The sequence below is a fragment of the Ptychodera flava genome, chromosome 18 (assembly GCF_041260155.1).
Source record: "Ptychodera flava strain L36383 chromosome 18, AS_Pfla_20210202, whole genome shotgun sequence".
Classification (NCBI taxonomy): Eukaryota; Metazoa; Hemichordata; class Enteropneusta; family Ptychoderidae; genus Ptychodera; species Ptychodera flava.
Genome location: NC_091945.1, coordinates 36,786,801 through 36,801,363, shown reverse-complemented (window position 1 = coordinate 36,801,363; position 14,563 = coordinate 36,786,801). Strand labels below are relative to the sequence as shown.

The following is a 14,563-nucleotide window of genomic DNA, read 5'->3' as shown; positions in this document are numbered from 1 at the left end:
CCATTACACTAGTAGTTTAATAAGCATTTCATTTATTACAGTCATTCAGACTATCAATGTATGTCTGGTGAAAAAAAGGGACTCGAACTCAACTTGACTGACACAACACATGACTGCACTGTATACATACGTAAGTTATGTCATTGCTCACGTTCTCTATGCAATCACACAATCTGTGTATTTCATGGACAATAAATGACAAATTGTCTTTTATTTACCTTGTATATACATTAAATCAAAGGTTTTAAACTATGCTATGACGCAGTTCATTCAGGATCACCACAGCTTCAGTGTTGGATTTGAATAATGACTCTAGATCGCCAAAATTGTGGCAAAATTTAAACTCTAATGTTACTTTCATTGTTTATTAATGCCATATAATCCCATTTAGAAGAAATGCAATGTTTCTTTGTTTGATCTAGGAATGATAGCAATCTTCATGATGACGGAATCCGACTTCAATCAGAACAGTTTTATGCTGAAAATAAGTTAAATGAAGTTTTTTCACTGTGAAGTACCGGATGTCGAGCTGCGGCTATCGCCCAGCTGACAATTATGCAAAAATCGATTCACACATTTCGAATTATTCCAAAGAGGATAGCTCATCACTTCTTCACAGTTCTTTTGTTCTTTGTGGTAGCTTCCTATCCCGTCTCTCTACTGTCTATGTCACATCTAATCCATGTCTGCATTATAAGGTACCCTCCTCAATCGCTGGTTCTTGCATTAGTTGATGTGTGAAATGGTTGTTAAGACTATCACAATCTTTTTTGTTCTCCATTGAAGTTTTTATTAACTGAATGAATTTTCTGTCAGATAAATCTGATAATAAAATGGAACTTGTTTAATTATGGCTGTTTCATTTTAGATGAGTTTAATTGGTGTGATATATTTAAATACAGCCAATTGTCAGTCAATATGAATAAAACGGTGCAATAAGTCATAGGTTTTGTAAACTACATAAATACACAACCATGCTGATTTGCACAAAGTGTGTATTTTATACTACCTGCCTTTTTTGCCATGAGAAATAGACATCCTTGTAGCAACTCCTTCTCAGACACAAGCAAGGTGAGGTTATTATACGTACATTGTATTATACACACTGGTTTACACTGGTTATAATTTATTCTGTTGAAGACTGCTGACAGGCTGCCGTGTACCTTTTCACCTCTCGCATGTCCTCATACTCGGGGTTCATGGTCTTTTGCGGTCCCTCCCAATTTTGCATTCATCGTCCCTGGGGCAGTGTTTCGATATTACACCCAGGTGACTGAACGACTCTGTAATTTTCCCAAGTCTTTGTTAGTTCAGAACAAGAGGCGCTATCAATCTTTGGTCTTCATCACACTTTATTCTTCCATTTCCCTGACAAAGTTTTCACTATCATTCTACTGTCTGAATGTTAAACCAGGGATGTAAAATTTCACCCATTGGTTTGGAAGTGTCTCTAGATAAATTCTCCTAGATAGACATTTTAATGATATTTGTTCATTTGCTACATGAAAGTATTTGTCTCAAGTTGTCACAATTGCTTACTTTTAATAAAATATTTTTACTTTTTATCTAGTTGCACTTAGTCTGAGGATTCTCAAACTTTTTTCAATACTACATTTGTAGAGTTATTCACAATATGTTGCCTTGAGGCCATCCACAAAACAGGCCACAGAGCTTGACTTTTAACAACTGAAGTTGCTGCCTCAAAGGAGAAACCTAAGTCTGTATGAAGGCAATCTTTCTGTAAACTTTAAGGTATTTAAGTATTGCTGCATGACCACCTTACCCAAAGCATAAAATGCCTAAATTCTAGGGGTACCATACAGTACATTTAGACGTTTTACGGTATCTGCCCATAGAAACATCTGTAAATATGATAATTTTTGTATTTTTCTGAATGATGTCGCTGTACTGGATTTTGCTTCACTTCAACACTGCATGGATTGCTATGATATCACATACATGTTGCTGATAAAGTCAAACCATGCATGTTTACAGAGCACACTCAGCGAATTGCCTGGAAAGTGGTCATGATTTCGTGTGTAGCAATATGACTTTGAAAATATTTTGGAAAGACACAAATATCCACCATTTTAAGTCAGAGTATGTACACATGCTACTTTAATTTGGCCATTATTAATGGATTGCCTACTTATACTAAACAGTTCTGAATGGTCAAGCTATGAAATTGATGTTTAAGTCTTTTCCTGCCAAGTCCATATTTCACCACCAGGTCAAGATGGTTAAAATAAATGAATCACAACATACATGTATTCCATATGATGTATTTTAACATAATACTGTACATTTGAAAGCTTTTGAAAACATAAATACTGTACACTTGATTTTTTTGGACTAAAGATGCTATATAACACACAAAGCCAAGTGGGTTAAAATACGTCATGTTTCGGCTATGATACCGCTTTTTACTGACTTGGCTGATGGGGAAGTGATACAGTTATTACTGTCTGGCAGGAAATTGAGCTTTAAGTCTGATGATAGAGTGAATTCAGATATTTAGTGTAGAAGGCTCCTTGGAGAAAGATATTCAGACTCAGATTTTCACAATTTTTATCAGATCTACCACTTGTTGAGTTCATTTTATAGCTCTTAGGGTTCATTGTAAAGCTGTTTGGGTAAGAAGAATTTCCACGGTCTTAGTATTTTTGAAAATCAAAAATGTTATTTTTCTCCACAGATTTAATATAGAGGTAGCTGCCATTTTGAATTTCGATATTGGGAAATGTTAGGTAATTTGTTTCTCTAGTACCAAACTTTGCATGCTGACCATTAATTTTTATTCTCGATTTGCTATGAAATGGCTGAAAGTTTCATTGAGGAAAGTTTGAGCAAAAGTTTAAGTCTTTCACGTTGGAGGGGCGTATTACCTTAATGAAACATCCATCACTTTGAACATCCAAGGTGCCCAGTCCCTAAAAGTTTTTGAATTTTAAGGCTAAGTGGAAAGTCTTGGAAAAGTTCTTGACAATGAAATTGAGTTCTGGAAAGTCCTGGAAAATTGGTAGTCCAATCATAGTTTTCAAAAATCACAGGATGATCAGTTCTGATATTGTAAAAGTGTAAAATGATAAATAAAATTGATGTATTTTAAAAATGATATCTGGAAAATGCTATTGTGGACCTTGAACAGTCCTTGGAAATTGTTGAAAAAGTCCAAGAATTTTGATTGACCTTGAGTGCATGGACCCTGATACCAATCAAATACCATTCTAAGACATTTGGAGAGCATCATTCAAAGTGCTGGCAGTGATTGACTGTAAAAGCGCAGGCTTGAACTCAAAATGAAAATACTACAAAATGATTTGCATATCAGCGAAAATAGACCATTCATACTATGCTTTCTTGGTGGAGGAGTGCTGGAACAAACTTGAATTTTTTGTTTTAAAAAACACAACAGTCTGTACTATTCAGTTTGACTTTGCAATACAGGAATAATAATCAATGAGCAGTATCATATGAGTGAAATCAGTACATGTACAATATATGTTTGTGATGTGACTGTTTGGGCAAGTACTGGCCATTACAAGACAGTGTAATAGCAATAAATAGCAATAAATATGATGAATGCTGGCTGTGAAGTCTGTAATTTGGGATGAGACTTTGTTAAGTTTGTATTTGTTTTGTATGTTGTGTAGGTAGAGTGTGGTCAGGTAACAAGGCCTGATCATGACTCATTTACAGTTCACACAAATGGAACTCAAATTTTTTCCATCACATCCACCAGTCTGTGTTGTTCAATCATTTAGTAGCTGGATTTATGTGTATGGTTGTGAAATTTTTGTATGCTTTGAAACACAATTAGTACCTATTACCGTAGTTTCTAATTGAATTGTGTAAGATGTAGGTGTAATGATGCAATGAATGAGTTTTGTATAAGAAGGTACATTATTTGAATGTGGACAAAGCGGTAATACAGCAATTTACTGGGATTATGAAATTTATGTGTTATTATTATTCATAATCAACTTGAAAATGGATGCTTATTCTATGCCCCCATTCCCTGTCCCCAACCCTGTCTTTAACCCTCTTCTTGACCCTGTTCCCAACCCTATCCCTAACCTGCCCCCAACCCTACCTGTAAAGGTGTCCCCAACCCTGTTCCTAACTGTCAAGTTGCAAATGTCAAGGAGGCCAGTGTCTTGATATCTTGTTAGTGTGTAACATAGTGGTATGACTGATGTTTAAATGTTACAAATTATGAATGAAAGTCAGTGTATAAACACCAAAAGATCTGATTGGCCAGGAGATATTAGCCACTGTAGTGATGTAAACCTTGTTGAGATGGAAACCAGATAAATGTATGAATAGGTGTGCATGTCTGATATGCTGATAATTTGTATGAATTTTTCCCACACAGTAACCTTTGTTATATATACTGTGATTTACTATATCTGCAATGTTGTTTAAGAAGCTATGGGTGATATCTTAATATTTTTCATTAGAAAAACAGACAGTAGAGTTTCTTTTTGTAGTTTACCAGAAACTACTCTGTATGTCTCTTATTAAACATTTTTTTATTTATTATAGTTTCTTTAATTTCTGTGTTGTTTTATGTCCCAGACACTTATTTTTCCAAATTTGAAATGCAATCCATTGAATTTCATGCTGACAGGAATTTAAACAAACGGGAAATAATGCCAGTGACACGGTGATTTTAAAGCATTTTCATTAAAAAAGGAGTTCAAACTCAGTACAGTGGGTTTAGACTGAAGGAATTATTGCTAATTAACAGTATTGTAATGCAGACATTTGTGGCGTGTTATAAAAACCATTGAAAATCTATGTTGAGAACTCTGCAGGGAGATGAGTTCTTTCAATTTAAAAGTAAAGGAATGTTTCACATCCACAATTGAACACAGATAACGGAAGTAGCAGGAAGAAGACAAATTAACACACAATAGAGAACAGGGGGAAGGCTAACATAACAAAACAAAGGAAACAAGGAATAGTATTCAGTGATTTAGAAATTGTGTATTCTTACATAATAATGACTTCTTAAATGTGTGTAATTTTACAATTGCCATGCTGCTGAACATTCTGTGTACTGTGTCTATTTCTCAGTGCTTCTTTTTTGTAGTATTAGGCCTAATATTTTGTATTTTACTGTATAAGGCCTAATATTTTGTAAAATACACGACAGATTACATAAAAGTCAGGATTGTTTTTCCTCTTATTATATTAAACTTAAGTTGATGAAGTTGTCAGACAAAAAGGTAAACTTTGCAACAGTGCATACAAATTATTTGACACGTGGGAACTCACAAGAATCTGATGAATGCTTGGTTGGGTTTCTTTGTGTGCCAGAATTAACCACAGCCTATACACTGAATATAATCTAGAATTGTTGATGATCCCCACAGGTAACACATAAAACATGTGCATTAAACCATCGTAAAGACGTCTCTAAAAAAAGAAGCAAAAAAAATTCAAGGATGATGTGAAGGAGAGCAATTGTTATCTTAAGGTGTAGAGATGTCATTTGTTAGTCAACTTGTATTCAAACGAACTTTCTCTATTCTGACATAATTATTGATGCGTGTCTGTGTTTGAAACATATCTGAAAAGGGGTTGTAACTTTTCAAATTAACTGTCACACCATTGTCTTTTTTGCTGTGTTGAATGTACCGTACATGCATTCTTAAAGTTGTGCCTTTACAATGTTTGTAGATAAATCAGAAGTATTCCATTTTGAGAGGACTGTGTTCTATTCCAGGTGAGAATTAGCAAGTGTAAAGTTAGGTGCTTTGACACTCCACTGAATTCCAATTGTAAATGAGATTTTGATAGTGTTGCAGGCTTTGTACTTGTATGTAGCTGAGTGTATAAAGGCAAATTGTATTCTTCACATGGACACATACCTATAACCAAAGATGTGACAAAATCTAGAAATAGCAATCAAAATGAAATAGTGTACTAACGTAGAGTTGGTGTGAAGCAAGTTGTTTGTTCAGTTATGGCAGGAATTTTCTCAAAACAGGCCAAACTTCAGATGTGTTGTGTATGTTTTCTAATGTATGACTGCACCATCATACTGTCATTCAGAAAGTAAGTTGTATTGAATGAAAAATCAGAAATCATGCTGCTCTCATGATGTTATTGAGGAAGAAAAATTATTTACATGTTTGTGACATCTGTGAGGTAATTACATATCAGACAGTGGTCAGATAGGAAACAGAAAATTTTATTCCAGAGATGGCCAGTTTTATATCTCAGGTACATAGCCACGTGCCAAACGTGTCTCCAGGCACAGGTAACCTCACCCCCTAATAAATGCTGTTGATTGATTGTTGAAACGTGCCACCTAACCAAATTATGTTTAGCTACCAATAGACTGATTCTTTGATCTTTCAGTCATGTCCAATCAAAGTCATCTAAGTGTGACTATCTGTCGTCGTGATTTATATGGGGCAGGTGTTACCTACCACGGCTTGACCATTTTCAAGGGATTATGCAAATTCAGGTCACATGATGATCAAACAGAATGATTCTAGCCTCCAAGCGTTGATCTCTAGTATCCAGTAACCACATCCTCCCACAAGATAAATCATGCCTTGAAATATTAGGTAGTGTCAAGAAAATCTCAAATTTCTCACAGAGGCCTGGTTGAAGGAAAGTGTAACAGGTGACCTTTGAACTTAGCAAATTATGGTGAACGCCGTTCTCAAGGGAAGATTTGGCATTTCTTAAAAAGTAGTCTCTCTGATGTGACAGGCTGTAAGTGTGCTGACCATTGTCAGTGAACAGAAGTTACAAGTTTCTCATAGACACTGAGGACATAATTGTACACACCATAACTATAGTCCACTCTCATCTGACGTGTGTCTTCCCGCCAAAATGTGTCAGACAAAAACCAATTTTTCCCTTTGCTCCAGCATGCAAAAATATAAAAAAAAAAGATTATTTTCTTTTCATTGTGACTGGCATTCTTGTAATTAAAAACCTGACAATTTGAATGGATTGATAGAGGTAACTTAAGGACACTGGTGTGTACTTGTAATGGCATACAAACCAGCTCCATTTCTTGTTTGACTGATTGTGGTACATGGCACATTTCATCATATGCATAAGTTTGCTTTACTCAGCTATTTTCAATTTATCCTGTGATACTTCAATCTCTGTAACAGGGAATAAAACATTTTCAATTTTAAAGGTTTACCTCTTTTTTTTGTTACACTCACAGAATCCTACCGGTACATTAATGCTCGGGCCGACTGGCAGCGATTTCGAAGCTGTTATCCAATTGGTTGGCAGAATCGTACCGTTATAATGAAATAATACAAATAAACTCCCTAAGTTGCTGTGAATAGTGACAATCGACCAATCAGATATAACCTTGCAAACACGCTGCGAGTCAGCCGTAATGCTCCCCATAACCCAGATTCATCTGTTACTGTAGAGTGAAATGTCAACTTGCATGAGCTGTTTCGAGTGGAAAGGGGCCCTCTAGTGTTAGCTTTCAGAACAATGATCCCACACTCTGCAGCATTGCAGTGTCACATGACCAATTTGAGAGTGAAGATTCTCTTTCAATTTTAAAGTAGAAAAGCAAAGGAATACCTAAGATTTCAGTAATTTGCTTTTACGTTGTATAACTCAGTGCAACTTGATATCCCTTGTAGAATTAGTGATCATAGCTAGACTCAGAAAATATGTATAGTCTAAAATTGTACAAGCATTTCAATTAGCTGCAATGATACCTTGATTTAAAGACTTATGTATGATTCATTTCAATACAAAATCCTTATCAACAATTGGTAAAATAGTTTCTGATTTGTCATAAAAGTGTATAATGGTCATCACTTGATATGAGGGTTTGGATCCAAAAAATATCAAGGCACAATGAGCTTAGAGAGAGAGATGACAGAGTGTGTGAGATTTTTCCATCAATGATGGGTTACATTTGTTTGGTTTCATCAAAAGCCTCATGTTGAATTTCACTTCAACACTTGATGAACAAAATTATTTTGTTGCAATAGTAGGGTGTTGTTATGAAATATCCCGTAAGGTGACATTTATCATATAAGTTATGTGTCTCTTCAGAGAAACTTTTAACTTTCTTTAGAGTTTTGTAGCTTTGAGAAGAATCTCTATCTAGACTTACATGTAACATACGGATGGTGGCCATTTTGATTTTGAAATGTTGGTAAATATTGGGTATTTTTTTTTCTCAAGTATCAAAATTTGAAGGGTGACCCCTGATTTTTATTCTTGACTTCAAAATGGAATAGTTTAAAGTTTTCATACAGAAAGTTTGGGCAAAAGTTTTAGACTTTAAATTTTAATGAGCGTGCCAATTTAAAATCTAAGTTGTACATTTGTCACCAATGCTCAAAGAACATCCAACAGCAGGGTGAAATGCCAAGTGTTTAGCTTCTCAACAAAGGCAATATGTGTGCACATAGCATTCTTGTCCAATCAGTAAGCATTTTTTCATAAGTCGCATTGAGTGATTAACCTTTCACAGGAAAACAAAAATGTAACCACCATGTCAATGTCAATAAGAACTAATGTAAAGACCATCGATCGGGGACAAGATTTGTCTTGAACATACAAAAAATCCCCCCAAGAAGTTTTACTTTCAAATAAATTCATTATTGTGATGCTTATGTGTTGCCTAATAGTAATGTAGCCTATTTAATAGACTACATTACTTTTAGGCAACACATAAGCATCACATAATTCAGGACATTCAGACCATACTGAAATGTATCCATTTTTGTACACAAAACACAAAGTCCTATATTACTTGTAATATCTGTGTAGTATATTGTACAAGATGCACACTTTATATTTATCTTTTTTCTCTTTTCAGCCAAGATGCAAAGAAGAAGATTAACTCAATACTTGTAAGTAGCTAATATCTTAATGTTTGTGATTTCTGTAAATGATGTCAAGGAGATAGTCTTATCAGTTACAACAGTATTGTGATATCATCAGTGAGCAATGAGATCTGTGTTTTTTATCTCATATACTACCATCCTTACTCACATTGATTTAGATCCAGCAATTACCATTTTCATGATATCATGAAATAAGTACTGTACTGGTACTTGATATTCTTGAATCAATATTACTCTGGTGACGGATTACACAACTGAAACTACTTTGGTTGTGAATGAAAATGAAAATGAGTTTTATCTTTGACATGTGTGAGAGCAAACCAGTAGTTGGGAGAATATAATATCATAAGGAATAAAGAAATGCTAGGTCCTTTGTAGTTATCCGTCCTGCCAATCTTTACCTGTGTTGTATGTTCAACACCATCAACCAAGAGATTTATAAAAAAACTGGATTCATGCATTTAATGAGCGTATAATGGCTCACATTCTCCACTTATCCAACTTTGATGTAGTCTCATAATTCCTCACACAGACATATCCTGTCATATCAACAACTCAGAGGATGATATACCGGTACGGCCGTTACAGAGGAATAACTTATTCCTTGTAAAGCCACACTCAGTCAGAATAGGGAACTCTATTGTGAATGTATCAGTTTCTTGGTGTAGGTTTGCTTCAAATGAGAAACCATTGGTGAAACCTAGCTGAGATCTTCCTGTCAAAAACAAAAGTCATCGTGTAAGATTGCAAATATGAATCCAAAATTGGCAAAAAGCTGAATAAGAGTTAATGCAGTCTCTGATCATTTTACGCTTTGTTACGTACAAGTACTGCCACCAGTGGCAAATCTTTGAGTCAAATTTGTGTATTTCTCATTAATGAACATTGCCACGCACAATCAAACTTTGCCAAATACATCAAGTTTCCTTTCTGGAGCTCAGCATGTAGAGTAAGATTTGTGTTTTTTTAGGATTGACAAAAATATGTAATGAGAGAAGCAATGTACATCAGTACTGGTCTTTTCTTTGAAGCTATATGAAAGTGTCATTCCTAGAAATAGAAAAGTAATATAGAACGTGGTTTTAACCTTCTCATTCTTTTATTCCTTGTTAATACGAGAATTCAACAGGGCATTTTTATGCATATCTGATTGTATTCATTCAATTGTCCATTGTTCAAGTTACCTGATTGAGCAAAACAAGAAGCACAGAGAGTTTGTCATCAATGTATCATGTACCGGTAGATGCTGTATAATTTAACATTGCAGCAAATTATAAGACTGCCTTGATATTCAAATTGCAGAAAATTTCAAACTGTAAGTAATTTAGCCAAAAGAAGACGAGGACGTTTGTACTACCAGTATATAGAGGAGATGTTACTAGACAAAAGCTTGGAGAGCTACAGAAATGAACCAGACAAGATGTGATCACAATGCACTTATATGGTTGAACAAGATGAGACATGACGACTGCCGCCAGTGAAATCAACACTTTAGTTACTTGTTCTTTCAATTGGGAGATGTTTGACATCTTCCACACATGGTTGAATTTTATAGATTTCTCTATTAAGGGGCAGTCTGTCACAGGAACCTCTATTCCAAGAATTATTAATACTGCCTGTCAGTATACATATTGGGGATGGTTGAAATCTTGGGTAACATTTACCAGGGCATGGACCTTAACAAAAACACTAAGCTGCTAAGCTGCCAAAGTCCTTTCTGGTACATTAATTGGTGTATTGCTCTGTGCCTGTCCTTTTGAAGGATGTACATTAGAGGGCGATGTTCATGGGTTAACAGTGCTGTCTCTAGTACATAGATAAAACAATAACTTCATTGAATATTTTAATTTTTCGCCCATAAAGGTAACTTAAGGATAGTTGCCATTTTCAATTTCAAATGTCAGTAAAGATGATTTATTTCTCTGATACTAAAATTTGCATTGTCACCCTCTGATTTTTATTGACTTTGAAAGAAAATGGTTGAAAAATTCCATGAGGAAAGTGTGAGTAAAAGTTTAAAGACTTTCAGTTTTCAAGGTGCATACCATCTTAATATTAGGAAGACATCTCTGCCGTATTAAAATTGAATTGTAATATGGCGTTACATATCTTCCATCTTGCCCTTTTCTTTACAAATTATATTTATAGAGACATGAATAACAAGATAGAATGACATAGTGACTTTAGCGTCATTAATTTATAATTAGTGGAACATTTTTTAGAATTATGAAATAAAATTCAATCTACAAAGGGCTATCTATTTGTAAATTGATTCAAGTTACTATCTCATTTGAATTTGCCTCATTCATGTTGAATATTATAATCGTAATGATTTCCTCACCAGTTTTAAATTGTGTTGTAGGTGTCATATAAATTAACCTTCTAGATTTGGGTCTATGCCCTCATCAAAAACACTATTTATTTTGACATAAATTGTACTGTTAGAGTGAGCAAATCATGACGTATAATGTGGTGAGTAAGACATTATCAGTGAATTTCTTTCTCTGAATAACTTCTTAATGAATGAATCATCTGGGTTGGAAATGTCTGGTGCTAACACAGTGTATCAAATCATAAACTATCTCTAGAATCTGATACTTTTTGCACCAATTAAATTTGAGATAGATGTTATGATATTATCATCAGTCAAATTGTAACATTAATTTATGAATTCAAGGCAGCATGCAGAAGGTTTCACTGATCAAGTTATAAGAGCATAGGGCATAACTTTATTACAGGAAAAGAGTTGTGACCAAAATTATCTTTCATTTATCCCTAACAGGCTATCTTTTAATCACATAAATTCAGAAAAATTGCCTTGGTGTTTCATCTTTCCAACAAATTTTCCTACAAAGCTGATGAAACAGGGATAGAGAAGTACAAGTATTTAATCAGTAATTGTTAAAACATTGTACATGTAGGACGTATCAGACATAGTAATAACCTTACAGCGATAGATATGGGTAAATGTACTCAGGAAACTGTGCCATGTATTGAGAGGATCCCTTACCTTCTACAGGCTTCCCTAAGTGAGATGAGGTGATGTTATCATTGTTTTCCTATTCTAGTGGAGGAAATAAGTAATTTTATCCTGACTTCACCATCTTTTAATTCAATTATTCCTAACAGCTTATATTCTGCATTCACAGTTTAGTCTGTAGCACAGTGAAGGTACAGAAGGAAGGTTGGTGATGTGTTTCTTGTATAGAATCACAACCCAATACGTGTGCCAGTTTTTTCACTGGATTCACGTCTTCATGTCAGCAACTTGGCTCCATTAGTTGAAATCAAATTCATCAGCAGCAATTGACGATGGAATCCATTCACTTTCTTTCCACTGCACTCTAACTGTAATACCATTTCATCACACACAACTCATTCCTATTTTAGATTGATGTGGAGAAGTTCTCGGAGTTGGAAAAGTTATTTCTTTATCTGAAGCTTCCCACCGGGGAAACGGAAGACTATGCAGTCCGTGATTCAAGGTAAGTAATGAGTACAGATTTTCCTGGCATAGGCTACTGCTGTGCATGTTCCATGGACACTAGGCAATTTACAAGGTGAACTCATGGGATACAAGTACCTACCAGGATTTACTTCAACATGTTGGAATATATTTATTTGTTATACTCTCTTTCTTTTGTTTGTAGTCTGCTGGTTGGAACTATAGATTTACAAAGTTTATGCATTATTGTTAGGGAAAGAAACTGTTTATTATTCCTGCTTCTCTGTTACTGCACTGTTACTTTACCCAACACCATGGTTATTGTAATGTTTTGATCTCATCTCCGAAATTAATCTTGTTGAGTGCTATGGTTTTTAAGCCGGGAGATAATCTTTTTGATTGCTGTGGTTTTTAAGCCAGGAGATAATCTTGTTGAGTGCTATGGTTTTTAAGCCGGGAGATTGTCTTGTTGATTGCTGTGGGAAGTTGTTACAACAAGTGCAGCACACAAAATAAAATATCTGCTTGTGATATAAACTGCTGCATTTTAATCAGTTTTTGCTTTGTAATTACAAGGCTTATTGGTGAGATTATCTTAAAAAATCTCAATATCAAATTGATTTTTGAGATTAATCATTTTTAGTCCTCTATGTTCACTTCCCAGACACAGTAATACTTCTGCCAAGTTACTGTTGCAATCTGTCCTTTGTGTACATCTTCTATGACTTAATCATGATGTTGAGGATTTGATATTTTCCTGCACTGTTCTTTCAACAACATACTGGTAGTACCATCCCTCATATTTAATCCTTTCCCTGCTACCTTGACGCCTATTTGACACCATTCTCTGTCTCTCCAAAATGCATTCACATTGTACATTCTTCTCTACAGGGGCTCACCAACATAATAATCGCCTTGCTGAAGTGAAACCATTATATGTCGTATTCTGGTCTCTTCCATACAACTATAATTCTGTTTAAATCCCAGCACCTCATCATTTAATCCTTTGTTGGCCTGCCTTGTCAATGGTACATAAAATTTTCCACAGCTTTATTTACATTCCTTTAGAATATTCAATCCTGTCACAAGTCATTTCCAGTATGAATTGTTTCGATCATCACCTGCCCCTCTAATCAAGCTCATGTCCAATAATCATTCTGTTTAACCCTTTCAATACAATGATTTAGTCCAATACTGTTTGTTTCAATGGCTTAGCTTGACCTGTACACAGGGAAATGGTGTGAAAAATTTAATTAATTGATCATTGCATGTACACTTACATCCTAGTATTTGCACGACATCAATTCAAATTATGGAGTCATTTGTGATTGGTCTTTCTGTGGGTTTGCTTAAACTACAGCAAAGTTATTCAAGGTGTCTGCTGACTGGATAGTCAGTGTGTGCCATGCATTGTCTGCATGGCTCAAAGATTTATTAATTAATATTTATACCTGTAGTAGTCCAAAGTTATCATTAACCAGTGCTGTTTCTTTCAATTCCTAAAGAGGATATTCCTGTGATATCAATTAAAACACAAACTCAGAGAATTATTACATTTAAACATAAGGTATTTATTGAGCAGGAATTAAGAAACTATTGGGTGGCAGAGATATTGGTTCAATTTCTATCTCATATTTTCTTGTCACATATTTCTTGGCTCAAATTCAGGCATCAGAAATGCAACTGATGTCATCATTTTTGTCTTACTAAGAAGTAATGTGTGGCATTCTAAAACAGGAGTTACAAGATGAACAGGACCATGTAAGTTATGCACTTTTCATAAAGTATCTGTTGATTTTCACTTCTATCGCACCGACATATGCAGATGAGTTTTGAAATATTTGTCATCTTTCTTTATGGAAGATGATGAAATACAGCACATACAGTGTAGTCCATTAGTTTTCCCAAGGACAGAACCAAAATTGGCAAGTCTTGTGTGGCATTCATCAGGTTGGGAGATGAGAATCACATTTCGTGCATGGTTGTGCCCAGGCAGCAGCAATTATCAATATTATTTTTATGTGGACATTGTCAGGAGAGGGACATCAGTTTCACTTGAATGAGTCACAGTGTGAGATGGCCAGACTGATTTCTTACACTAGAATTCCACAACGTGGTATCATCATACCTTCACAGCCATCGTACATTGCATATGTCACAGAAGGCATAGCACAGAAGCCATTGCAGCACCGTCGCCCACGACACTGACTTTATCTTGCTTGATGTGTCCTGTTTTATCCACACGTACACAAAGCCTTTA

General features: G+C 35.1%; 1 protein-coding gene across 1 annotated transcript in view; it reads left to right on the top strand.

Moving 5' to 3' along the window:
- Positions 1 to 14,563, top strand: part of LOC139117517 (DNA-binding protein RFX7-like) — a 54,454-nt gene that overhangs the window by 18,125 nt on the left and 21,766 nt on the right. The window contains exons 2-3 of the mRNA XM_070680710.1: positions 8,831 to 8,864; positions 12,249 to 12,343. Of these exons, the coding sequence (XP_070536811.1) occupies positions 8,831 to 8,864; positions 12,249 to 12,343 (129 nt within the window). The remainder of the gene's footprint in view (positions 1 to 8,830; positions 8,865 to 12,248; positions 12,344 to 14,563) is intronic.